This window comes from Thunnus albacares, chromosome 1, assembly GCF_914725855.1.
Source record: "Thunnus albacares chromosome 1, fThuAlb1.1, whole genome shotgun sequence".
Lineage (NCBI taxonomy): Eukaryota > Metazoa > Chordata > Actinopteri > Scombriformes > Scombridae > Thunnus > Thunnus albacares.
In genome coordinates, this window is record NC_058106.1 from 14,175,557 (window position 1) to 14,202,003 (window position 26,447).

The 26,447-nt window shown below is 37.4% G+C and overlaps 2 protein-coding genes across 3 annotated transcripts in view; both read right to left on the bottom strand.

Moving 5' to 3' along the window:
- Nucleotides 1-2,339: 2,339 nt before the first annotated feature.
- wdr93 (WD repeat domain 93) lies at nucleotides 2,340-11,644 on the bottom strand. Of its 2 annotated transcripts, none has more exons than XM_044340702.1 (16): nucleotides 11,538-11,644; nucleotides 9,382-9,493; nucleotides 8,890-9,091; nucleotides 8,552-8,616; nucleotides 8,155-8,233; nucleotides 7,948-8,033; nucleotides 7,715-7,793; nucleotides 7,430-7,574; nucleotides 7,268-7,332; nucleotides 6,870-6,956; nucleotides 6,583-6,714; nucleotides 5,277-5,484; nucleotides 5,080-5,140; nucleotides 4,810-4,966; nucleotides 4,404-4,590; nucleotides 2,340-4,273 (listed from the first exon to the last, which is right to left on the bottom strand). In XM_044340702.1, the coding sequence occupies exons 2-16, from the start codon at nucleotides 9,490-9,492 to the stop codon at nucleotides 4,177-4,179; spliced, it is 1,761 nt and encodes a 586-aa protein (XP_044196637.1). In that variant the 5' UTR covers nucleotide 9,493; nucleotides 11,538-11,644; the 3' UTR covers nucleotides 2,340-4,176. The 2 variants fall into 2 exon arrangements, with proteins under 2 accessions (XP_044196637.1, XP_044196574.1); XM_044340639.1 differs by having other exon boundaries at nucleotides 6,870-6,959.
- A 1,104-nt stretch (nucleotides 11,645-12,748) lies between these two features.
- The window catches only part of LOC122973339 (RNA polymerase II elongation factor ELL2-like), a 32,738-nt gene continuing 19,039 nt past the window's right edge, over nucleotides 12,749-26,447 (bottom strand). Inside the window, exons 5-12 of the mRNA XM_044340802.1 lie at nucleotides 24,498-24,745; nucleotides 21,104-21,228; nucleotides 20,146-20,260; nucleotides 19,246-19,732; nucleotides 18,610-18,661; nucleotides 17,850-18,021; nucleotides 17,650-17,694; nucleotides 12,749-16,367 (exon numbers count right to left, since the gene is read on the bottom strand). Coding sequence (XP_044196737.1) covers nucleotides 16,257-16,367; nucleotides 17,650-17,694; nucleotides 17,850-18,021; nucleotides 18,610-18,661; nucleotides 19,246-19,732; nucleotides 20,146-20,260; nucleotides 21,104-21,228; nucleotides 24,498-24,745 — 1,355 coding nt within the window. The 3' untranslated portion in view covers nucleotides 12,749-16,256. The remainder of the gene's footprint in view (nucleotides 16,368-17,649; nucleotides 17,695-17,849; nucleotides 18,022-18,609; nucleotides 18,662-19,245; nucleotides 19,733-20,145; nucleotides 20,261-21,103; nucleotides 21,229-24,497; nucleotides 24,746-26,447) is intronic.

Sequence of the window (26,447 nt, forward strand, 5' to 3'; positions counted from 1 at the left end):
TCTTAAACCAGTTTAAGGGAGCAAATCAGAAATAATTCTACAGCCCTACATTGCTGACTGGCTATAGACGAGCAATCTGTGCTCTGATAGATAGAGGGATCTTCTGACTCTGTGAGCCCATCTCACCTATTTATTATCTAATTTGCTGTTAGCCTGGTACTCAATAAGTATGGACATTATTTAGAAGCTGATTATGCACCCTTGTGTTTGAATGCATCAGCGTGCTAGAGTTGGACTAAATCTTTTTTTCTGTTTTTCTGTTTTAACACAAAGAACCACCTAAACCAGTGGTTCTCAAACTTTTTTTGAGAACCCATCTGATAAGTGTCATTGTGTTATTTATGGATGGAATTATAGTGAAAATAAATTATTCCCCTTTTTGCTGGGGACCCCCTTGAACCCCCTCAAGGACCCCTGAGGGTCACAGACCCCACTTTGAGAACCACTAGCTTAAACTATACTGAAACCTTCACAGTACAGACAATCAAAGTCCCTAAATTGGTATTTTTGGTTTAAGATTGCATGACAGAATATAACATTTTAATTTCAAAGACATTTATAACATGCACTTTAAGCTAAATTTCTGAACCATGTCCTTTCGTTTTTTGTGTGTTCTGACATTAATGTTTGACATATGAAACATTCAAGGAACCCTAACCCAAAGGCGACAAAATGCCAACGTACCATGTCTGAGTTTGGCTGACTCATAATCAACATGATATACAGCCATCCATTTAAAATACATATTAGAGATTTGTCTTCTGGCTCCACACTTATGAACATGTTTCCTAATTCACAATAAAAGAGATACAAAATCAGTCTCTTATCTGTGGTAAGACAGTTTCAGAAGCAATCCCATGTTATTTAGAAAACCTCACTGAAAATCATATTATGTTGTAAGTGAGCGCCAAGACTACATTCTGGTCTTAAACCAGTCTAAGGGAGTCAATCAGAAATAATTCTACAGTTGTACACTGCTGATTGGCTATAGATGAGCAATATGTGCTCTGACAGATGAGGGTCTTTAGTAGGGGTGTGCCCGAATACAAATACATTATTTGTGTTTTATGCGAATATTTGTTTAATACAAATATTTAAAAAAAAAAATGTTGGGGGGGGAGAAAAAAAAATCATCAAATACCAGTTCACAAGTCGGTTACATCGTTATCTCAGTCTCTCTCCTCTGCTCCACTGTTACATCTATCAGGGGTAAGTCCAAAGGGACTTCCCCTTCTCCTTTCCACAAAGTTAGGTTGTAAAAAATTGGCAATAAATGAAAAGTGCAAAACAAGAATCACCACTGGAGTTTCTCTACATGTTACATGGTGTGCTGCCTCTGTGTTATGGGTGTATAAATGGGTAGAGGTCTGTCTGCAATGAGTCGATGAGTAAAATTTTAGCTCAGTAGTCAGCGCAGTCGTCTATGATCTGGGAGAATCCAGTTTGAGACCTGGTGTGGGGACCTCCTTCGTAAGGTATTTTATTCACGATCACTTATTGGAACATTTTAATTTTCTAAAATTAAAAGTGTAATAAATACAAAAACAGGATTTTTAAGCCTCTTTCCACTTTTATTCGAATACAAATTCATATACAAATAATTTTGCTGCCTCAACAAATACAGTTACAAATACAAATACTGGGCTCTCTGCACATCCCTGGTCTTTAGACTGTGTGAGCTCATCTCACCTATTTCCATGTAATTTGCTGTTAGCCTACTACTCAATAAGTATGGACATTATTTAGAAGATGATTATGCTCCCTTGTGTTCAAATGCGTCAGCTTGCCAGACACAAAATTGGAGCACATACACGTCCACTAATGGATACGTGTAATGAATATGTTAGGGACTGATGTTTGAAAAGCATCGTGGATCGATAAAACCTGAAAACATAGTTTCTGTGTTGTTCTGCCCTATTGAAAGAAATTTCCTTTAAAACTGAAACTTAATTATTCTTTTCTTTTCATTTTACATATTGGGATAAATTTCCATTAAAGGACCAGTGTGTAGAATTTAGTGGCATCTAGCGGTGAGGTTGCAGATTGGAACCAAATGAATGAATGTATACCCCTGCCCTTCCAAGCATATAGGAGAACCTAAGGGGGGCCACAAAACTCGCAAAAAACATGAAAGGCCCTCTCTAGAGCCAGTGTTTAGTTTGTGTGTTGTGGGCTCCTGTAGAAACATGGTGGTACAACATGGCGGCCTCTGTGGATGAGAATCTGCTCCCTATGTAGATATAAAGGGCTCATTCTAAGGTAAAGAAAACACAAAGATTCTTATTTTCAGGTGATTATACACTAATTAGAAAACATACTTGATGAATATTATATTCCATTTCTGCCAAGTCTGTTCCACTAGATGCCACTAAATCTTACACACTGCACCTTTAAATTTAAAATTGTACCCACAGCTATTATGTACACAAGACCAAATCTGTTTTTCTGTTTTAATACAAAGAACCATCTAAACTATACCTAAACCTTCACAGCACAGACAGTCAAGGTCCCTAAATTGGTATTTTTGTTTTATGATTGCATGACAGAATATAAAATTTTAATTTCAAAGACATTTATAACATGCACTTTAACCTAAATTCCTGAACCATGTCCTTTCGTTTTTTGTGTACTCTGACATTAATGTTTGACATATGAAACAGTCAAGGATCCCAAAAGCAACAAAATGCCAATGTACCATGTCTGAGTTTGGCCGACTCATAATCAACGTGAATACACTCATCCATTTAAAAAACATATTAGAGATTTGCCTTCTGGCTCTACACTTATGAAAATGTTACCTAATTCAAAACAAAAAAGATACAAAATCAGTCTCTTATCTGTGGTAAGACAGTTTCAGAAGCAATCCTTCAAATATATGTTTATTTAGAAAACCTCACTGAAAATTAGATTATGTTGGTAAGGTTATTACCATATTTGGAGCTGAGAGATGATATTAAACAAGGGCTTACTAACGGTCTTGTATGTGACGTCAATTTACTGGCAGACACAGTGAGTATTGATTAGTATTGATTTAAGATATTTTTATGAACACAGTCACGTCACCGTTCATTCAGTTGCCGCAGAGTTTACAAATTGCTCCAAACCCAACAGACCCTTTAATCTTAGACGTTTTTGTGTTTGCTTATATTTAGCCATGCGTCTTTTTCACTGCCTTCTCTGGTGTGGTGCATTGTGTAACAAGCTCCACTGACTTGAAAGATTATGGTTAGATATTGTCATTGTTACAGTAACAACTGCATTTCCACACTGCCCTTATTATTTAAAGCCCTGGAGTAAAAAAACATCACACACATAAAAAAAAGAAAAAAAAGAGAAAGGTTTCTGAGTTTAACACAGAGACTGTCATATCAGTAAGCATCTCCTTATTGCTGTGACTAAATTCTGCTGTTTTGATACTTTTGCTCAAATATTCTTCTCAATTATCAATTGTTTTGAAGACTGGGTGGTGGTCACTGACACTTTAATCATATCTTGCTGTTAAGAGAATCTTCTTTTGATTATCAGTGCCTTTTTTGTTGCAGTGCATCTGAAATACACAGTGCTGACATGCACTGATGCCTCTTGTGGTTCCCATTTATATTTTTTACATTTGCAATTCCCAGTGATAATGTTATTTTTAATTAATTGCTTATATGATATATGAAACCCACACTATATATATGAATATACTAGCATCCATACATCCTATGTTTGAGAAATGTAATGTCCATACTGTATGATAGACAGTCCAACAGAAATGAAGAATGAAGAATAAGCTAACATCAGTCACTAGACTGAATGCTACTCAAAACACTATATCATAAATAGTTTATTGGAAACAAATTTATCTACCTTAAGTTCAATTTTAAGAACAGGAAAGTCTTTCTTCAGAAGACAAAGTAATTTCAAGCCAGTATTTTCAGATTCATTTTTTTCATTTTGTTTCATACATTTCTTGTAGAAAAAGAAAAAGACAGCTATAGTAGTATAACTGTAGAATAATTATATATATATGCATAATGCAGAATGGAGAACAGTGCAGCAATGGTGGTGGCATTTGAAGAAACTTAGGAATTAAAGTACATACACGCAGCCTCTTAGACGTTATATAACGTTACAATATCATTACAATACTATAGTAACTCTGTGTAAAAGGTTGCAGTTTGTTGCAGTTCTTCAAGAACCATGTGTCTGTTGTACCATCACTGTTGTTTCCTGTAGTTTCTTCCATGTCTGCGTTATAGCTTTGTTCCTTTCATCCACGGACAGCGCTCTTCACGTGAAAACATAAGAAACACAGTTCATGGGACTACAGGTTACACACAACTATCATCTGACTCATCTCAGTTATATGTAATCTTCAATAACGACTGGAGACCTCATATTCAGATGAGAATACAAACCTTTGCTGAAGGTAGAGATTGCAGGCTTCCTCTAGAGTGTCAAAGTTGAATGCTTTTTGTTGCCGTGGAGAGTCTGGAAGTGAAACTGTAAACTGCTTAATGATGTCAGACTTTCCAAATTGGAAGATGAAAAGCTGACTCTGGCAGTCTCCTTTAGAAGAAGTACTGCAGCTGGGGTCCTGGTCACCTGGGTGAAACACGCAAGGTCTTAGTTACGGCATTTGTTCGACTTTATGAAACCTTGTTTGTACAGCTGTTGTACTCACATATCCACTTTAAACTTACTGAATGTCAAACACTTCAAGACCATCACCAGTGATTCACTAATCAATACTTATTCTCCTGAAGCTGCTGCATGCTATGCTTTAATGAAAAACTAAAAAAATATATTTGTCTTTGGGTTTACCTCGTATGAACAGAGTCTGCTGTTTGGTGTTCAGAGCATAAACTGGATGGCAGGGAGTAGCCAGTAGATGACTTGCGGGAGGAATCAAGAAGCACACAGTGGCTTTGTTGATGATATCTTGTAGGAACATTTTTCCATTTCTTTGCACCACAAGTGACTAGTCAATCAGCAAGAAAAATAAGACAGCAGGACCAGAAGAGATTAAAAATGGATTAGATATTATAACAATTCCTTTTGTATTCTTTTTATCAACAATTTCAGTGTTCCTACCAAACCCTGCAGGAACGGCACTGATGCAGTGATAGTTGGCAGATCCCCACTGTCTTTTGGCCTGTAGAGATATAGGAAATCATGCTTGAACATGCTTTGTCTGATACATCATATTTTGAGTAATATCACATGGAACTCTGACGAGAAAAAGTTAGATGCATAGATTTTATAGAGAAATACTCTAAAACTTAGGCAACCTTTCAGTGAGCTGCATAGTGCAGGATTCTGCTCCTCGTCCCATACTAATTGTATGAATTGCTCCGTTCTTATTAACCACCATAAGATGGATTTCGCCAGTGGCAAAAGTCTGGGAATCATCAGTGGACAGAGGCCAGTAATCTACAAATTGCAGCCTGGAGAAGACGCTGTCTGTTGCTGACACTGAGACAACAGACAATGGAGACCCTGAAGGAAAGACAAAAGAGAGACACAGAAAGAGAATCAAACAGCCCATAACCTTGTTTATATTACAAATCTCTAACAAGCAAAAATGGCTGTTAGCTGTTAGCACACACACACACACACACACACACACACACACACACACACACACACACACACACACACACACGCACACACAAAGTCTACGTTTTACTATCCACAAACTGATTCAGCCTCATTATCGCTTTTCAGCTGAGTTTCTCTCAGGGAAATCCTAAATATATCTCACAACTAACTGAGATGAGGAGCTCGGCAGAATTCACTGGATCGTGCTTTAATGTGCACAGCTGTGTGTGTGTGTGTGTGTGAGCGGGTTATTTAACCACACAGCCACTCTTTTTTGTTTGTATTTGTTGCCAGAGAGAGTGGTGAAGTAAATAATTGTGTAATTCATGGCATCTTGGTGGATTCAGGTGTGTGTGAATGTATGAGCTATTAAATGCTGTTTCTCTTATTATGCAGTAATGGAAAAAACTGATTTGGTGGGTAATGATTTTAATCTCTGTGTGACATCTTAATAGTGACATTTTAACTTTGAATTTTTGCTCCTACACAATGTTTTGCTTCACCTAAGCTCCTTCAGAATGGCCCTTTCCAATCTATATTGTACTGGATAGTACACTGTAGTGTATTGGACTGCTGATACAAATTAACACATATTGTGCCAAACAAAAGGTGTGGAAACAGTAAAATAGAGGTCAAACAGTATGCCTTTAAATGTCTTTCGATATGGCTTAACCAAACCCTGCTGGCATTGTTGATCTTACTTTGCACGAGATAAACAATCTTGATGAGAATATAAAGTTTATGTACTTAAATGAAGGTAAAAGTGTTAATGTCATACTACTGATGCTGTTGATACAAATGGAACAATGAGGACTGGAAGTAAAAATATGGAATAAACAGACTCGACTCAGTATATTGTGATGTAGTTTTGATTAAACTACAGTATGTGGAAATGTCCTCAGCATGATAGGGATTAAAATAAGTCAGCTGATTGTTATTAGCAAACTGATACTGATTTGATAAAACGTTAAAGATAGCTGACCAAGATTTGCTCACCAGAATGTCTGTCCCAGACACACACCAAAGCATCACTGAGGCCAAGAGCTATGAAACGGGTGCATCTACTAACAGCAGAGCAGATGATTTCATTTGCATTTGGCCACAAAACATCTGGCAAAGGTTCCACATCTGCTTCAAAAAGAAAACATTTAGTTTTCCTGCTCTCTCCAGTATGAAGACAAAGCACAGAACACAGGAGCTATCAACAGGCTATTGATTTAAAAAGCTAAATATATCAGTAAATTATAAAGTTCCAGTTGTGAGCATATGACCAAATAGCCTACCTGGTTTGTTCCTTGGTGTTTTATGCAGCAAATACTGAAGAAGATTATGGCTGCCACTCCACCACACACAGACAGCAACAGGCACTCCTGCTGAGAAAAGGTCAGAGATTAAAGATGACATTTAAAGGAGCATGTCCACTCACCACAGAATTTAAAAATGCCTTTATAAGGGATTGAATGAATGTAAAGGATAAAATCTGTACCCTTGTGCCTGTCAATCTGTCAGACACACAGGTTTATTCATGGAAACATAAAGACTATAAGGATCTATTATTCTGGAAACCACCAAAAGTTTTTTTAGGGCTCTGAAACAGTACTATGCCATTATTTCACATAAACCTTACAATAGAAAATTCATATAGTGGGGAACCCACCGCATCCCCTACTCCATTACAAACCTGACTTTGCTTTATTATTTCCAGGAAACTGACCACAGGACAGAAGAAAGTGCTGAGTGCAATGTCTGAAAAAGAGTCCATGTAATTAATGTGAGACGGCCTCCACTCACATGTCAGCTCAGCTGTGAAATGCTGATTGTATTAGTGTGAACTTTATTGTACCTTGGGCTGTCATTTGTTTCTTTTGTTTTTCCCGCATCTGTATTGAAAGACTGTTCCTCCTCCTGTTGGCGGCTGCTCGTGTGTCCGTCCAGAGCTAAACAGTGCGTCAAAATATCTGTGGTCCGCAACACCTCAAGCGAACTGTCTGGTGCCATTAAAACAGCAGAAACAGAGAGAGAGATATAGAGATACATACACACCATCGCTTTCATTTGTACACACACAAAAAGTGTATTTCTGCTCTGTTCAATAACACTATTTTTTGTTTTAAGTAATACATTCTACCTGCTGGAGTTTTGGGAGGCCCGATTTTAGTCGCCACTGCAGCTGGAGACCATTTCACATCTCCAGATAAGTTTGGGTCCTGAGGATAAAAAGAGAAAAAATATTTATTTATTTTTTTAATAACACATTTTCAATACTTGCAGATATTCAATTTAAAAGTAATTATATAAGAAGTGTGCAACAAAGTAAGTGCATGTATAAACTAGCCTACCAATTAAATAACAGTACAATACCTGTTTTTGCGATGCTGCCATCTCTAACTCTTTCAGCCATGCTTCTGAGGGGAAGTGATAGACTTTGAGCCAAACAGCACCATTACCTGATAGGAGATAAAAAAAAATCATGTGATTCAGTAGTTGAATTTGCAGTCTTAGCTATTAATTACTTATCAAAATCAAATTATGTAAAGAGCTCAAAAAGAAAGGAAAGACCTCACTTACAGCTGATCGATGCAGCTCCATAATCTCCCCCTTCAGATAGTTCAAATGTCAAGCAAACACTCCTCCTGTTGATATCTTCCTGATATTGAAAGATGTTTTTTTAAATATTTTTCTTCTTTTTTAATAGAATTACATACATACAGAAAATGACACTATTACACAATAAAATATGTGATATTTTTCAAAACAATAGCAAAAAAAAGCAAAAAAAACAACTGGATTTCTCCTTAGCCTGTAAGGAAAATGATCAACAACACATAAAAACTCAAGTAAAAACTTTTGTACTTTTGATTTTTGTATGAATTAATGTTTTACAGATTTGGTGTTTACTAACTAAATAACTAAATACGAGAGGGCATATCTCATGAGATGGTAGATAAAAAGTGACAATACTCACCATGATGTTAATAACACTGAGGAGGTGAATAGCTTCAGAGTGATATGCAAAGACTCTGGCAACACCTGAGGTCGAAAACAACAGCAGCTCATGTCAGTATGACAACAATTTTCTAAACAAGGAACCTTCTTCTCTTTATGGAAACCTCTTGGGGTATTCCCAATTTCAACCGGTCTTTCCTCTGATTGACAGGTGTTTTCTCAGTTCATGATTTCAGGATAAAGCCAGGGCATTTCAATTGTACAAATGAATGTCAGTCTGTATTTGTTAACTCATTAAAGAGACACAAGTTTTATGCAGGAGAAAGATGATAAACAGATAAGAAGCGTACTACTCACCCATATCATCAACGCTGCCAAGCAGGTAGGCCGTCTCAGCCATGCTGGTCATCTGAACTGATGTCATTTCAAGGTTGTCCTGCAGCCACTCTGCCACACACATCAGAGAAGACACACACCAAACAGACAACCCCCCGACGTGACCCAGACTGAGGTATCTGCCATCCTCTGAACACGCCAAGCAGTTGGTGCTCTCTGGAAGCTGAAGGATAAGTGACAATAGTCAAACATAATACCCAGAAATCCTTTGGGAGATACTGATCTTCTTCCACAAATAAACTTGACTGGAGTTGATGTTTTTTTGTTGAAGCAAGTTATTGAGTCACAAAGGACTGACATACTTAACTCAAAACTGGGTGCAGACATACTGCTATTCATAATAATTAACAGTATACTAACTGTTTTGCTGGACGGTTTGTCAAATCTCAAACATTTAATATCTCTGACATGCACTCACTTCCTCAAAGAGCCTAATAATTTTAAACACTGTACCTGAGTTGCACTGGATAGTTCCAGAGTAGGTGTTTTCTTTCTGGATTTCTCTGCTCTGCAAGTGGCTTCCATTCCTGAGTCTGTTGTATCTTTTCTGGTGTACGTGGACATCCTACGATAAAAAATATATAAATATGATAATTATACAAAGCAGGTTGTTTCCTTTGACTTACTGAATTTGATGCAACACCACAGTAGCTGGGCATGAAGACAGGTAGGAGGACGGGCAGTTTAACATGGTGAGTTGTCATAAATACTGTCTTCACTGTCATGTTGCTGTCTGCCTCTTCATGTATGTTAATGGTGTGGACAAACTTTAAGGAACACTTTTCAATATACTGCACTCCAGTACACCACTACGACCTCAAAAATAAACATGAAGTAGAATTATCAACTTTCTGACAATGTAAACAAAAACTGAAAATATATAAGCTTCATAAAATGATGGAGCTGTTATATTTGATTGCATTAGATTGCACAGGTGTTCCTAATAAAGTGCTCGGTGAGTGTGTATGCAGCAGTGGAGCACTTATTTTATTTAACCAAAGGATCAGCACCAAATGGCAAAAAATACTCCATAAAAAGTTAACATCCTGCATTCATAATATTAATTATTAAATCTCTATTATATTTTTATAATTACTCTCTGTTCGCCTTTAGTTTTGATTATCTTGGTCATGTGCTTATTTCTTGTCTATGTCTATATTTTATCCTATATGTGAAGCACTTTCTAACTGTGTGTTTTAAAGAGTGCTATATAAATAAAGTTATTATCATTATTATTATTATACTTAGCAAAAGGGCAAAGTGTATAAAAAGTACACATTATGCAGAATGACCCCTTTCAGAGTGTTATATTACATATTGAAGTGTTATTACTGATGTATTAACCCTTTCATGCATAGTGGTCACTACAGTGGACAGCTATTTAAAAGCCATTTTCTTATATATGCATTAGTTTCAATGGCATAGTTGCACATCAGCCACCACAGTGGATGCTAGTGTGTTACCCCAAACACTGCCATCCATTGGCGAGCCTTTGTAAGTGCAACACAAATTTCTCAAAACCAATGCTGAGGATGCTGAGGATGCTGTGGGGGCTGAGGGGGCTGAGGATGCTGAAGGGGCTGAGGATACTGCGGATGCTGAAGATGCTGAGGATGCTGAGGATGCTGAGGGGGCTGAGGGGGCTGAGGATGCTGAAGGGGCTGAGGATACTGAGGATGCTGAGGATGCTGAGGGGGCAGAGGGAATGCCCGGCACCACTACAGAATGTCTGGATTAGAAAAGAAGGATCTTCTACATTTCAAGTCATCTGTAGCTCATGTGCTAATAAAGTAAGAAAGAGGGAAGAGGCTGAGGAGTGAGGAACAAGGTTCAACATTTTCCCATTGCATTGTACAGTATTAGAATATGTTAAAATATGTTAAGACATTAGATTAACAGCATTAAAAATAAATATTTAATTATTTTATAGCTTTAACTTAATATATTATTTTATTCATTGGTTTGTTAAATAAAAATTTCTTAATTTGAAAACTCAAATGCATGTTGTCCACCTGAGTGGACACGTGAAAAACTCCTTGAAAAATGGATGTTAAAAAAAAAAAAAATCTATATCTATATCTATGTATATATTTGTATATTTTTTTCATGCCTTAAAGGGTATTAAAAACACTTAGGAAAAAAATCCTGGTTGTCATAATTCCTGCATGCATTAACATGTAAGAACAATTTTAATGCTGATAAATAAATGTGGTGGAGTAAAAAGTACAATACGTGCCTGAAGTGTAGAAAATTTTAAGTAGAATGGACATGTTCAAGTAAATTTTACTCAAATACAGTATTTCAGTGAATGTACACTGTATATCGTACAAAATAACTATGAACTCTCATACTGTACGCCAGTGTTGGCACATTATATTGTTATAAAGCGATTTCATTGGAGAGCTCACTGTTGCTGCAAGGGTGAGTATGTTGACCCCCGGCCTTCTTTCAGTTTGTTGAATGGCAGCTACTCCTATAACGTTACATCTATGGTCAGCTACAACATACACGGTGAACAAGGAGGACAGTAAGGTAAACTCATGTTGAACGTCTAATTGTTAATTACACAAAATATCACGTAGAAATGTCATCATTGTCAGAAGTCTTACCTGAATTTGGCCAAAGTTTACGACGGTCTCACCATGGATGTATTATATCGTGCTGGGAGTTTCATGGTCGTCATGACAACAGTGGGTGGCGCTGGTTACAAACTGCGTTATTTTTTCCCCACCCGCATTCTGTGAAGACCCGCCCTACTCTGCCTCTGATTGGCTTTGACTCTGATATTCTTACCCTTAACCAATCATCTCACTCCTCATGCCTGTACCTAACCAACCCACAAAGGTAACGAGTACAAGCCAATCAGAGGTAGAGGAGGGCGGGTCTTCGCAGAATGCCGGTGGAGGTCATTGGTGCAACAAGTAGACCGACTCAACTAAGGTTTAAATTAGCTGGCTGGACTTGTCGATAATTCCCGGTCAATACCGTCAATTCTTCATTTGACGGTTATTTTTGAGAGGCGCACGGTGTTAACTTTTCACATCATCGTTTAATGCAGTATGGATCAGATACAGTCACGTATAAACAGCTTCCAGTGTCTGTCAAACCCCGCCTGCTTATAGGATCAATATGCGCAATCAGAGGCTGTTTCTCAATTTACAAACCTAGAAATTCAGTACCTGGATTCATTTGGGAGGAACGGTACAAGCGGGGCTTTTAACATAGGCTATATAAATCCACACTAGTTTAATGAAAGCAAACTGTTCATTATTTGCAGCTGATTATATTCAGAACAGAGGCTGGTAAATACTAAGCCATTAATAAGGACAATTAACTTTTGGGTTGCCAGGTTGTGAAAAACCCCTCTGATGTTGATCATTTTGTATGTAGTGATAATGCAGTTATAAATGTTGGTAATTCATTAGTACATTTGCTGCTTTTTATGCTTTCTAATAGGCATGTCACTTCTGCAGTTATACATATTTAGTTGTTACAATGATTTTATTTCAGATTCTCCACATTTTCCTTCTCAGCACTGTCTTTGAGATGATTAAAGGGCAAAACAAACAAACAAACAAATGTCCTACGGGAAGATAAAAACCTGACAGCAATTTATGTAATAAAATATGATTTTTGTTCCTACAACAGCATGTCTGCAGTCCGATAAACCCACACATGGAAAAATAACAAAACATTACTGGAGTGCATAGCTGAACAACAATGTGATTAAAGAAAACACGAATGATGATTATCTCTGTGTGATTACATGCATGGAAAGTTCAAAGAACAAGGTTTACAAAAAAAACCCAACCACTTTGAATCGCTTTGATGTTTTTATTCTTTTGAACTTTGCACAACAGGACAGGAGAAAGTTATACATGTGTAAAATGCAGTTCATGATTTATACTCTCCTCTCCGACTCCTCTGTGACTTAGATGAGGCTTTCCCTTCAGCAGGTTTGTAGTACATAAAAAACACCCACTGAGCAGTACACACTGGTGCACCAGTAAAAAAAAACAAAAAAACAAAACAAAAAACAAACAAACCTTGTGAACCTTTTGTGATTAAGACTTGCACAGATAAATGAAATTCATTTAATGATCTTGTAAGAAATATTCTGTATTTAAAGACCAGTGATTCCTTCATACTCAATAACCAACAGATATTTATGGTCTTCAAACACTTGACACCATTACACATTTTTCCTCCTGAAACCATCTCATAATTACCACCAGCTGAGTCAGGTGGGTTGTCAATAACAATATCAGTGGCAGTATAAACCACAGTGGTATTCCTATTGAGAAATGATGATTTTAAAATAACGTACCAGAAGGATTACAAATGCAACTGAGGAGTAAGTCTGTCATCATAGCCAATCAAACTGTGCACGAAACATTTTTAACTCAAGAATATTTCCTCCAGAGAGTAATATTTAAATGTGTCTGAAAGTCACTGTTGGCATTAATTTGAACAGTGAAATGGCTAAGAAAGTTGTAAAATGTAACAGCTAACAGTAATATAAGGCAGAAAGTGTGTGGATAATGACTTGTACTGTAGTTGATATTGGCAGTTTGATTTTTTTGTTCTATAAAAGTTCATATTCTTAAGGCTTCTACGTCACCGACTGTGTGATAACATTCAGTAGAAAGTTTGTAACCATGATGATTAATTACAATTACAATCTGAAGGGAAATTTCACTAGCCTGCTGCCCCTTTTTTCAGAGTGGGTTTAGTGCAAAAAACACCTGAATGGGGACTGATTATTAACTGGAAATTGAAGACTACAAAATCCTCCAGGCTAGTGTTTCCAATACCCAAGTACCACAACGGGTTATTGTGTAGAAAATGTACATTTTTTACCAATATGGCTCCATATTTCCCTGACGACCCAACTATCTATGGCCGACTCTGAAATCATTCACTATACACTATTACAACCTACAGTTGGGAACCGAAAACTCGTTCCAAATTAGAACCAAATCAAAAATGCCAAGAACGGGTACCCATTAATAATTTTGAATTCAGTTCTGCTCATCGGTTCACAGTAACACTTTATTATTGCAAAGAAAGGCTACATATCTGCAAAGACGATCTGCCAGAACCCGTCAACGTAATGCATTAACGCAACTACGTGTTGATTTACTTAGATACGAGCATGCATGGCTAGATCAGATCAGCCAGAGGGACGATTTGTGAAGCTCTTGTGAGATTTGTACGCGTTGTGTTTCTTCATTGTGTGCATAACCCTAACCTTGGCCTCAACCCTAACCCTAACCCTAATTGCACTCACAAGAGTTCGTCCCTCCGGCTGATCCAACCTAGCAGTTACCACAGCCTTTACAGTGACAGCACACTTTGTCATTGAGGGAAAGATGAGACAGAAAGTACTTAAAATAAAAGCATAATGTTCAGACTTTGAATGTACGTCTTTTAATGAAACAATAAAAGTCAAAGTAAACGCTCAAAAGAATAAAGATATTTTTGTTTTCTAAACATTTGATCTCTTTTTTTTCCGTATTGGGGTTGAAACTGGGAATAGATAAGAACCGGAATGGATAAAATTCAAATGATACCCAACTCTATTAAAACCGCCAATTTAGTGTTTTCTCCCATTTTGTAGTGCCACCTGAGTTCTCATGTGAGGATTTATATATCTAATGATGTGGATAGACTCAAAGTGACCACTATGAGAGCAAATCAACTACTGTACCATCACACTTTGCAGCTTAACCAAGTAGTGTTTGATTCTGCTTTTTTCCCTTTATAGTGAATGAGTGAACAATTTCAGATGCCGCTAACATGTTGGGTGAAGTGGCCCCGTACCTCCCATCTGAGGCCTTTTGTTGCCAATAATATTTAGAGGACTTTAAGGGCAGCCTCAACCCAGTGACACTCCACAACTGTGTCAGGTCAAACAGAGATAAAACATACAATATATTATGTTAGTATCTACTCATAACCTCTCCCACCTTGCTCCGCCAACTGCTTAGACAAACACTTTGATCTAACATGACCTGATGCTTCAAGCTAAGGAGACCAATAACACAGGACAGAGGAAGGTGGCATAAAATAAATACATCAGTAGTTCTAAGAAAGAAAAAGAGAGAAAGAGATTTCTTTCCAGTGGGTTAAAATACTTGAAACTAGACTTGGTGCCTGATTAATAATGTCATAAACTGTTTTGGGGAGGAAGAATTGTCTTTCCCCAGCAAATTATTGCAACAGCCATGAAGGCTAGACATTTTGGTTCCTTTGACTGTCATTGAAAAGAGTTGTAGTTAATAAATACTTTAGATAAACGTAAGTGCATTTGGGAGACAGCATATACCTCACTGTATTAAGGTATATGCTGAACAGTTTCCAGTTTTTGCTCATTGGATTCAGCTGCTTTCAAACGGTTAGCAAATATTTAAAAAATTCAAATTTAGTGTGCAATATATGAGGACTGCATAGAACCAGAAATATCATCATCTGTCTGTCAGTATGTCATGTTGTATATTACTGAGTCCTTAAAATCCTATTTTTGTCAAGGGGTAAGATTATTTCACTTGTTTCCAATTCTTAAAAAAATCAACTTCTTTTAAGATTTTGTTAAAAATCAAGCATCAATATGTCGATGCTAATGCAGCAACTGCTGCAAACTAGTCTTGATAAACTAGATAAATGCCTGAAACATTCAGGAAAACTGCTCTGGGAACGAGTGGCATTATTTCACCCCATTTGCATAATAAGACGTGAAGGTTTTTTGCACAGGGCTGCTTCAACCATGCATCATGAATGAAGCAACTTTGATATGGAATTGAAAAGTACACCCTTTTTTGTGCTGCATATTTCAATTTTTAAACCAATGAAAATGAAAGGGAAACCGTGCCTGGAGCTATGTTTGACTTAACAAGCCAAGTGTCAAGAACAAAGTGAATAAGTTAAAGTCATATTTGCTACCTTTTACATATTTCCAAAGAAATGGCTTACACTGACACTGGTTTTTAACAAAGAAAGACTATTAGGGAAACTGTCTGTCATGGCAATGTGATGAGCACAGATGCTTTCCAGCAACTCGATTAATTTAAAATGATTTCTGACATCAACATTACGTGAAAGAAATGATAACTTCAAAACAAATAGACTTATAAACACCAGAGTGAAATCTGCTCTTGACTTGTAATCATTAGTGTTCACAGCATCTGTCATCAATGGTCCCAGCAGAGGCAGTCTGTGCTGATAGCTGCAGTTTCACTCAAAACCTTTTATATCACTCTCACCTATGTTGTTTATGCTTCCATGTAAAAAAAAATCTGATGTTAACAAGCGAGGAGGGGGAGCCCATGCTACGAAGAAGCCTGAGAGACGTCATAGTCTATGATGAGCTGTTTGATGTAGGACAGTTTCTCATGGAGATATTCGCAGTGTTTCTTTTCTTCCCGGTAACCTGGAAACTTCTGTGGAGAGAAGAGAAAGCATTTTAATAAAAAGTGAACCTCCCCCCCCCCAAAAAAAAAACACATGGAGCAAAGTGCCAGACAGCAGCCCTTTTAAATCTAAAGACACTGAACATACAGCTTAAAAGGTCTTCACCTTTTTGTACTGCCAAAAACATTTTAAATAGTTTACAGCTGACTTTATAGAAGATATCTCTACAGCTTTCAGATGTGCAACATTATGCACTGCTTCAGCACTATCACAATGACAGTACAGATATTCTGACTTCACATGTATTAACACATTATACTAATGAATACACTACACTAATAAATCCAAAAGCTCTCTGAACTTCTTTGCCAGCTGTACGACATGACATGACTTATTCTAGCAAGTTGATGCAAGATTTATCAGAGACAGAAGATCATAATTTTGTAATTATCTTAAATTTAATATGACTGAATGGCTTATTTCTGATTAGTTTGATACTCTTGTCTAGTTTATATTTGACTACTTTCCAAGAAAGCCTTGATCTCTTTAAAGTCCACTTACTGATGCCATGTAGTGTAGATCTAAGGGAATATCGGCAGCAGGTACTTTAATTTTTTTTTGTAATGCAATTCACTGACCACAGACAGTTATAAACACTTCAAGTATAGCAAAAAAGAATGAAAATACTTCAAAATGCTTTTTAGTAGTCTCAGAGCAATGTGTTTGGCATTTCAAGCTGCTGATGAGCAATGATTAAAAAGAGTTCTGTTTTCACAGTACTTGGACTCAGAAGATGATTGGCTCTCTACACAAATGAAGCATATTTGTGGAGAACGCCTATAATTGCCTATAATTATTTATAATTGGGTTCTTGATGCAAATAGCCTTTCCTGTATCACATATTTCAACATTTCTCTCACAATTCATTGCATGTGAATGTTACATATTAAAAGTCATCAAAGTTAAGTTAACTCAAACAATCTATTGACACAAAATATAGATTGTTTACTAGCGGCCAATGTGAGGGGAGGAAGTCGAGGTTTGTCTGGGATGACAGAAGTTCATTCAGTTCATTATTGTAATTGAAGTTTTCTATTGTGTATACAGAATAAACACTATTCTAGGGCCAACACCAGTTTCTTATAAGTTATTAGCACAGTCAAAACTTCAGTATATATCAAGGATGTGCTGAATAAAACTGTAGGTCTCTTTGCATGTATCCCAGCATAGATGTGACATAGAGGTACTCCTTAAAAAGAATTAAATAATAAATAAATTAAATCATTAAATGGTAGCAAATGTTTGACTTACCTTTCGATACTTGTTGTACTTTTCTAATATTTGGTCCTCCATTATCTAAATGGTACAAAACACAAATAAATACTTTGTAAATATTAATTTGACTGCATTCAATAATACCTTTGCATCTACTGCAATTCAGCACTGTGTGACATGTATCTACTCATGTAAGTAGTCAAAACAATTCAAGTCAGATCTAGTTGTGTATCTACCTTGTATTCTTGAGTGCCAGGGGACAAGCTCTTGATCTTGGATCCTAGCTGAACAAACATGTGAGTTATGGTGGCGATCCTGGAGTGGAGGTCTTTGTACTCGTCGTATTCTGCGCAGAAATCATCCTGGTACCTCTGACGTTGCTCCAAACTCGTGATGGTGTCATATGTGCTACAAGGAGACACACAGACAAACACTTATAGAGTTACATGTGATGATATACCTGTGATGTTATGCTAGCTAATACTACAGACAGTATTCATCTTGAAGAATCTCCCTTATCACATGCAGCTGATTACAGAAGACAAAAAGAAGAAACTAAAATCTCTTATCCTACTTTCAGTAGCCACTATTTTTTCATCTGCCATAACCTTTTATTATTTTAGAAGTTCTACAAAAGGCCATTTGTTGTAAACATTTCCTCAAATCCCATTTTATAATTTCCATTTTCTGTAGTACCTCTTTTTTAACACAAGATGGCAGTATGTGGCCACACTGTTCCTGATACTGAGTTACCCAATCGTCACCTCTCTAGACAATTATTTATTGAATCTTTCACTAGAACCATCTACAGATAAATGATAGTGATTAAATAGTAATGGCTGTCTACTAATGTGTAATATGATTTTTTTTTCCTTTTTAGAGAAGATAAAAAATGAGCAAAAACAAAATTGGGAGCACACTGTCCTACTGTTTATCCTAAACACACTTTTAAACAGCAAACATATTTTAATGATGGTCAATCATGTTTATACTCACAGCACATAATCTGGCTTCCCTTCAGAGGCCACATCATTTGTGATGTCAGGATCTAAAAAAAAACATCAGACAAAGAAATTGGCATTAGTGTGACTCAATAAAGACACTTTGACATGATCTGAATGTTTAGCAATAATTTTGTTTTGCTAATAGCCACAGCGTGAGTGTGTGTGTCTGGCCGCCTGCTTCTGTGCAGACTAGCTAAGAGCTTGTGGGTATCAGGAGATGTGTCAGCTTAGAGACCCAATGCACTGCTTGAGCTGTTGTTGAGTCAGTCAGCCACATAACACACTGAGGACTCAAGAGAGTGAGCTTAAGGGAACCAACACAGACATGCTTATGAGATAATACTGTATAAATGCACCAGTGGGGTAACAAATGGTGCTTAGAGAGACCTCACACACAATTACCACTGGCCATCTGTTCAAAGTACGTGTGGTCATTTTGTAGACAAGTATGGAGGAGAAACAGAAACAACAGTTGAGACACATTATGACAAAAGGGTGTCTTGGAGATGTGAGTGCTGCCATATGACAGATGTAATTGAACAGAAATAGTCCCAGAAATGTGCCACATGGAGTCACGTAAGAGTTTAGCATAAAATTCAATGGTATGTTAAAAAAAAAAGAGCCTTACTGTCAAGTTTGTCCATGTTCCGCTTGAGATCAGGACTTGTCTCTAACCATTCATTGCCCTGGTTGTCTTTTAACCTTTCTCGCTCCTTGTCTTTGTGCTTTTTAGATTTCTTCTTTCTGTGCTGGCTGTTGGTGAGCTGCTGGTGAGCACAGTCAGACTCACCCTGTGGTGGCTGGTGACTGTTTACTTTGGGTTCTTGCTCCCTGGTCTCTGTCACAGGTGTGTCAGAGGTGCTAGACAGTTTGTGCATTAGAGGAAAGCCATTGTGGCCCCTTGGTAAACCATTTTGGTTCCCTGTATGGTTACTTGTCCTTTGAAACTCAGTCTTTGTGTGGAAACTGGGGTTGAGGGCAGGAGGTGTATTGTCGTGACCTCCTTTATTGTTTAAGAGTCCGTTTACAGCGGGCTGCTGTTGCAGCGTCTGGTCAGCTAATCTTTGTCTCTTAACAGCTATCCTTTCCAGTGAGTCAAAAGGCACGGGGCGTTTCTGGGAAAGGAAGAAGAAAAACATCTAATTATATATCATACGTTAATATTTCAATACAATGACCAACCTGCAATCTAGCTTGTCAATCAATGTCAAACCTAACATACAAAATCTATCATTTCAAATGACTTCACCTGTACAATGTAAAAGCCAGCAGATATTGAACACCAACAAGACAAAGACTGGAGATTAGTGGGCAACAATTGTTCAAGTGCAAAATATACTGTATACTGTGTATATACATATATAAAAGAAATCATAAATATAAGTATAAAAACAGAAGAAGCAATTATCAGCAAATTTTGAAATGTAATAGCATGAGAAATTAATGATTTTTTTTCTATATCGCTTAATCCTTCACACGAAACAACCAGGTTAAAACACAGATTAACAAAATCAATATGGCCTCTTACCACAGCAGGGTTCTTTGCTGCGCTGTGATGTAGTGTTGTATCCTCTGAGGTCTTCAGCATCGCTGCGTTTGCTTGAGGATTCCTTGATTGGTTGCTGATGTGTGGCTGTAACTTTCTGTTAAACAGAAAGGAAGAACGAGGGAATTTGAAAATGAGACAAAAATATGTTATTTGTTATTATTTAATATGTTAGTTATTAATTTTGACTGGTGTCACTGCAAAGTTACAGAGAATTACAGAAAAACTAATAAAACTAAGCACAAAAATGCAATGTGGATTCTGGCAGATTCTGTTCTTGTGTGTTGATTAGCACCTGTGCACAGTTGTGTGGGACTGAAAGAAGAAGATGTGGAGGAGGGAAGTAAAATAACAGATAAGAGATGGACTTTAGCCACTGCCTGTCTAAAGTTGTGAAAAACAATTGGACCAGTGAAAAAGAAAGTTCCCATATTACTATATTGTTATTTATTAAAGTTACTAGAAGCCTGTTTTGTCACCACAACATTGATGCCACTCAGTCAAGTCTATTTTATTTATATGCTCTGAAATCACAAAGTTGCCTAAGATGGCTTTACAGTCAGTACAAGACTGTCTGACAGTCTTAGTATCTCGTTTCAGATAGGAAGAACTCTAACTTTTAATGAGACAAAAAAAGAGAAAGTAGACAATTAGACTAAAGAGTACACAAAAAGTATCAGCGGTAGTAGATTTACTATAAGGAGAACAGAAGTAGTGAGTAAATACAGTACAGAGATATACTGAAAATTAACCACAATACATTAAAGAGTTTCAAGCACCAACCAAAACATTGATAACATATTGAACATACTGAAAATTAAAGTAAACTTGTATGTACAGTAGATGCCAAGTCAAATAAACAGGCTGTATAATGAGGCAGGGCAATGCAATTATTAGTTTGTTTAAACAGCAGAGATTTCATCCTCGTTTGATAACCCACCTGGCCAGTAGCCTGCTGATCAGCTGCCTCTCTTCCTCGCTGTAGCCTGGCCAGTCCCTCCGCACGTGCTTGTAGAAGTCATCCCTCAGCAGGTAGCTGCTGTCTTTGGGATTCACTTTTGCCACCTAAAATACAAGATACTGCATGAGGTAACTCCCATTTAAAAGTCTTTCATTCCTGACTGAATTCACATCAGTAGCTGTCAGCTAACATCTACTCTTAAAGAATCAAAATATTAAAAATCTATTGCTTTGTTCCTTCTTGATGTTGCTCTCAGTGTCTATCAAATTTAAAAATACATACAAGCAATCAAACACAAAGAACAGACAAAACATTAATTTGAGTGAAAATGTATTGAGGCACAACACCTCATGTTTCATTATATTAATGGGTTGATTTTGATTGTAATCTGTCTTCATTTCTGTTACATACAACTTGGTATTAATTCAACTGATGATGACTTACTTAGAACGTATCATGTAGGTATTTTATCTACTATATCTATATCGATGTGTACGTTTTTATTTTGGTGAACCAGAAAATAAGCAAGATAGGGAAAATGTGTTATGTGGCACCTTAGATGTTGTAACTTGCCCACTATGTATGGGCCTGTATAAAGGTTGAAAGTATAGTTATTTTAACTCCAAATATTCAACATGGTATTGAAACACTGGTCAAAATAAGGTAAAAATTTAAAGGGGACCTATTATGCGCATTTCAAGCTCTATTTTTTTTATTCTGGGACTCCACTAGAATAGCTTTGCATGATTCACAGTTCAAAAAGCTGCTTATTTATCTTCTACTGGCCCTTTATGCAGCCCCTCAGTTCAGCCTCTGTCTCTTAACAGGCAGTTTTAGCTCCTGTCTCTTTAAGGCCCCCCTCCTGATTAACCCACTTTGTTCTGATTGGCCAGCTTTCAGGAAGCCGCATCAGAGTCGTGTTAAGTTACCACCGATGAAAAACCAACATTTCCTGCTTTACTGCTTCAAATTAAAAGCTTTTAAATCACTAAATAACAGGAGACTTATTATGAAGAATTTACAGGAAGTGAAATGTGTTCCTCACATAATTAGCAGAGCTTCATTAGCGCCATTAAAAAGCTGAAAGTAGAAAAAACTGTTGGCCACCGAGCATTCAGAGCAGTCTGAAAGCAGTGCTTTTTTGCTCATTGGGATTACTTCTACATGTGTTTACCTCATTATTTGAAACTTTGGCCACCTTTAATATGAACATCCATTCCTTAAAAATCCAATCCTTAAAATCACATCTTCTCTTTCTACCTCAATAAAAATCCAGAATCTATGAATGAATATGCATAATAATAGTGTTCATTTAAAAAGAACTGCTGGATACATGATGTCTCCTACTTTACTGTAAAGTCCATTTTCAGTGTATGTGAACTGGAGGCTTCAAGTTTCTACATCACACTTGTGTAAGTGGTTTACTGGCCCTCAAATGGTTCCAAACTAGTTGGGATGTCACAAATCATGCTCCTGGGTACGCCCATTAAACTCAGATTGAAGGTGAGCACAGAGAAAACATCCAACTGTAGGAACACATCCAACTGTAGGAACACGAACACATGTTCGACTGGAGGGAGACTTTAAATATATTCAATAACTTTCCTAATTTAATCTGATTTAACTTAAAACACAATGTAAGTAAGTAAGTAACTTTATTTATTTATATATAGCACCTTTCGAGAGCAGAGACGTCACAGAAGTGACTGTGCTTCACAGAGGAAATAAAGCACAAACATACATACAGAAAAAAACACAATAAAAACAGAATTAAATAGAAAATAGAAATATTACATAAAGGCAAGTCTAAAAAAATGGGTCTTGAGCTGCTTTTTAAAGGTTTCCACAGAGTCCACAGATCTTAAGTCCAAAGGGAGAGAGCCACAACCTCAAAAGCACAGTCTCCTTTAGTTTTAAGCCTAGATCGAGGAACAACCAGCAAACACTGACCAGAATACCTTAGAGACCTGCTGGTGACATACAGTAGGGCTGCAGTAGATCTCGGCAGGTGCCTGACCATGCAGAGCTCTTTAGGTGATCACAAGAACATTGATTGGATTCTGAATTTGATGGGGAGCCAGTGAAGAGCAATCAGAATCAGTGTCACATGAAATCCACACATCACACTGAAATACACACTTATTATATTCCAGCTCTTTTTCTCCAAACTTTTCATTTTGGCTTGTTGCAAACTGATGTTATCTGGAAGAACTGACCACTGTAAATAAGTAAATTATAGTAGAGTCTAAATTTTAAACCAGCACCCTGTCATTTGAAATCAGTGTCAAACAGTAACACAAACTGGAGTCCTGGATGTGCTGAAAGTGGCACATCCACATTCCTGAAAAGCAAAATCCTTTTTCTCTGATTCTGTTCCCATCTGAGATTCTCTGGCTTTCTTTCTCACAGTGACTTTAACCTCCTCTCTAATCTAGTCAGGCTGCCTTTCTCTGTGGACATCTATCTTTCTGGGGCCTCCTGACAGAGCGGCCCGCCCCACTGCAAACACAATCTCTGCAGAGGCTATTACAGCATTGACCTAATTACACACGCACACTGGCACAAAAACCACACGCATGCACACGTATCGACATGCACTATGGCCAGTAAATACACAAAGATGCGCACACACCCAAACACACACATGATGACAGTAAAAGCACACAAACATCATTTAGGAATTACACAAAAATGTATACAGGAAAGTCACATAAAGTAAACGTTTCTAAATTAGATCACAGCTTCAATTAAAGCACAACTGGCCCCTGGTTTCTTTCAGTACAAGATTATATGCTTGCTAGCTGGAAAGAAGATCTCTACTTTTCAGATTCTGGGTCATATGCACTTTAAACCAGGATCATGTTCAGTCCTGCAAAAATTAAGCATTTTTATGGTTGTTGTTTTTAATGGAAAGGTTGGTGCAAAGCACTGGTACTAGTAGGAATGAATAAAGTTGTGTGTGTGAGAAAGAAATTGTTTTTTTAATGTTGTTAAATGCATTTTATTACGTGTTAACGGCTGGTTGGAACACTGTAGTGTTTATATGTCACTGCTCAATTGGGTTTTCACTCCAAACACACCCACCAGACAGAAATGTGTGTGTGTGTGTGTGTGTTATTTGTGCATAGCATGCAGATATAACTTTAGGTCATGTATGCATGGGCACACACACATGCAACAGTGTGCATAATGTCTTTCTAGATGTGTACATGTGTGTTTAAGAATATACAAGTCATATAAATGTAGAAAATCATGTGTGCATGATGTGTCTGTAGTGTGATGAGTCAAATGTGTGTATATGCATGCATGCATTTATTTCTATGCATTTATATGTGTGCGCATGGATGCATGCATACACATTATTTCTGCGTACCTCCTCCAGTATAGCACCGAGCTCAGCCTTGTCTTTGGGGTTAACTCTTTCTCTTTCCAGCCACAGCAGTAGCTCTGGTTTCCTGTAGGGTTTGAGAGCCAGCAAGTGGATGATGCGCTCTTTCAGGGGTTTCTGGGTTGGCATGGCCATACTGCCGTTCCTCCGGTTGTTGGAAGATTGCTTGTAGAAGCTGCTGTCTGATGCAGACAGAGGTGCTGGCCTCTTTTGGAACTTTTGGACACATTTACCTGAACACACAAAAACGCAGATAGCGAGAAAGAACCGGATTCATTAGTAGGTTTCACAGTGTAACTCATTGAGCTGTATTTTCATTATAGTGCCCAAAACTCTGTGTTTGTGTACAAGCTGTATAAAGTACAATACATTTTACAACCAGTACACATGTCTTTGCTTCAAATATGACAATATGACAAGATATGACATATCCAAAATAAGCTAATCCTAAGACATTATAGAAACTAAATTTCGGCTCTTTAGGACTAATTTGTAAGCCCTGAGCAAGAAAATCTACAACTGGAACTTAATGAAATGTGCAATTCAGACACATATTTTTATGTAAGTGGTCAAACAAAGGCAGTGAGATGTGACTGACAAGAGTTAAAAGAAGAGAAGCCTGAAAGCCTGACTCTCACCACTGCCTTTACCTGCCTAACATGCGTGCATGCTCTACCATGATAATTGGTTGAAGAGGAACAAGAAAACATTCATCAAAATATCGTCTAATAACCTTTATCTGTAGATCACACCTGAATGCTAGCTTGTGGCTATTTGTCTTCAGATATAAACACCCCATTGATCATTACATCCCTGCTGCAGACAGATGGGGCATGTTAGAGCAGTGAAAGCTATCTCTCTGTGCTAATCCCATTACAGGTTAATCTGCGCTTTGAAGGTCAGAGTGGGGCAGAGGTACAGGAAAAGAAGGCTTTACTTTCAACCACAAAAGTATGTCCTGCCAAGAGATAATAAATCTATCATGATTAGTGGCTGGCAGTAGAGTAATGATAATAATGCATCATCATTACTCTACTGCCAGCCACTAATCATGATAAAAATACTCTGAATTATGTAATAATTATGGTGTGGGATGTATGAAGTGGCAACTGCATGCTCTATAGGTTTTGGCATGCCTGATAATATACACTGTGTTTATAAGCACCTCCTGAGGCTTCAGAGTGCAGTTATTAAATGTTTACCTATCGGCATATATGCTGTGAAGTCATCTTCACCCTAAGACCTGATGATACACAATCCACACAGTCTAAATTTGGTCTAAACCACCAGGAGTTACAGCTTCCCTGGGGCTCCAGCACTGACACGGGGGTCTACAATCATGCCAAATAACAATATTGCATAACCACAGCAAAGGTTGAAGAACAGAAAAAAAGAGGAAAGAAAAGAAGGAAGAAAGTAGCTTGCCAGCTGATGTCGCTTCTCCTATGATTAATATGCTCTAAGTTATTGATTAAGATCTGATAACACATACACACAGACAACTCTGGCAAATGTTGCAGGAAATGTGTTGAAAATTTTGTCAAAATGCAAATGTTGGAGCAACAACTTATCACCTGTGAATTTATACTTTTTACTTATACATTTTGTGGCAAACCTCTGGTTAACTTTTTTTATTATCATTATTTGTGACATATTTGCAACAACAGTCAGCCACTGTTGCACAAGCTTTTAGCTATTTTGCCGACTTGTGGGACCATATTTTAACAAACCAAGTTGTTTGGTGAAAAAATGAAACTACAGTTAAAGCCCTTTACAGCTCACATTTAATATCCAAAGCCATGTTTTGAAGATCCACCCCCAACTCTTCTTTTTAAAACGCTGTTTTCCAATAGTGTAAGCAGGAAGAACCTGGCTTTGAATCTCATATTGGCCTTCTACCTCTGAAATGATGGTTCAAAGACCATCAATTTGGCC

What these genes read in the sequence shown, in the direction of transcription:
- wdr93 (XM_044340639.1), bottom strand. Translation starts at nt 9,492, where the DNA reads ATGTCCACGTACACCAGAAAAGATACAACAGACTCAGGAATGGAAGCC. An exon ending in GCCTCCCAAAACTCCAGCAG is followed by an intron (nt 7,575 to 7,714) that starts GTAGAATGTATT and finishes TAATGGCACCAG; the next exon opens with ACAGTTCGCTTGAGGTGTTG. An exon ending in TGTCTGGGACAGACATTCTG is followed by an intron (nt 5,485 to 6,582) that starts GTGAGCAAATCT and finishes TCTTTCCTTCAG; the next exon opens with GGTCTCCATTGTCTGTTGTC.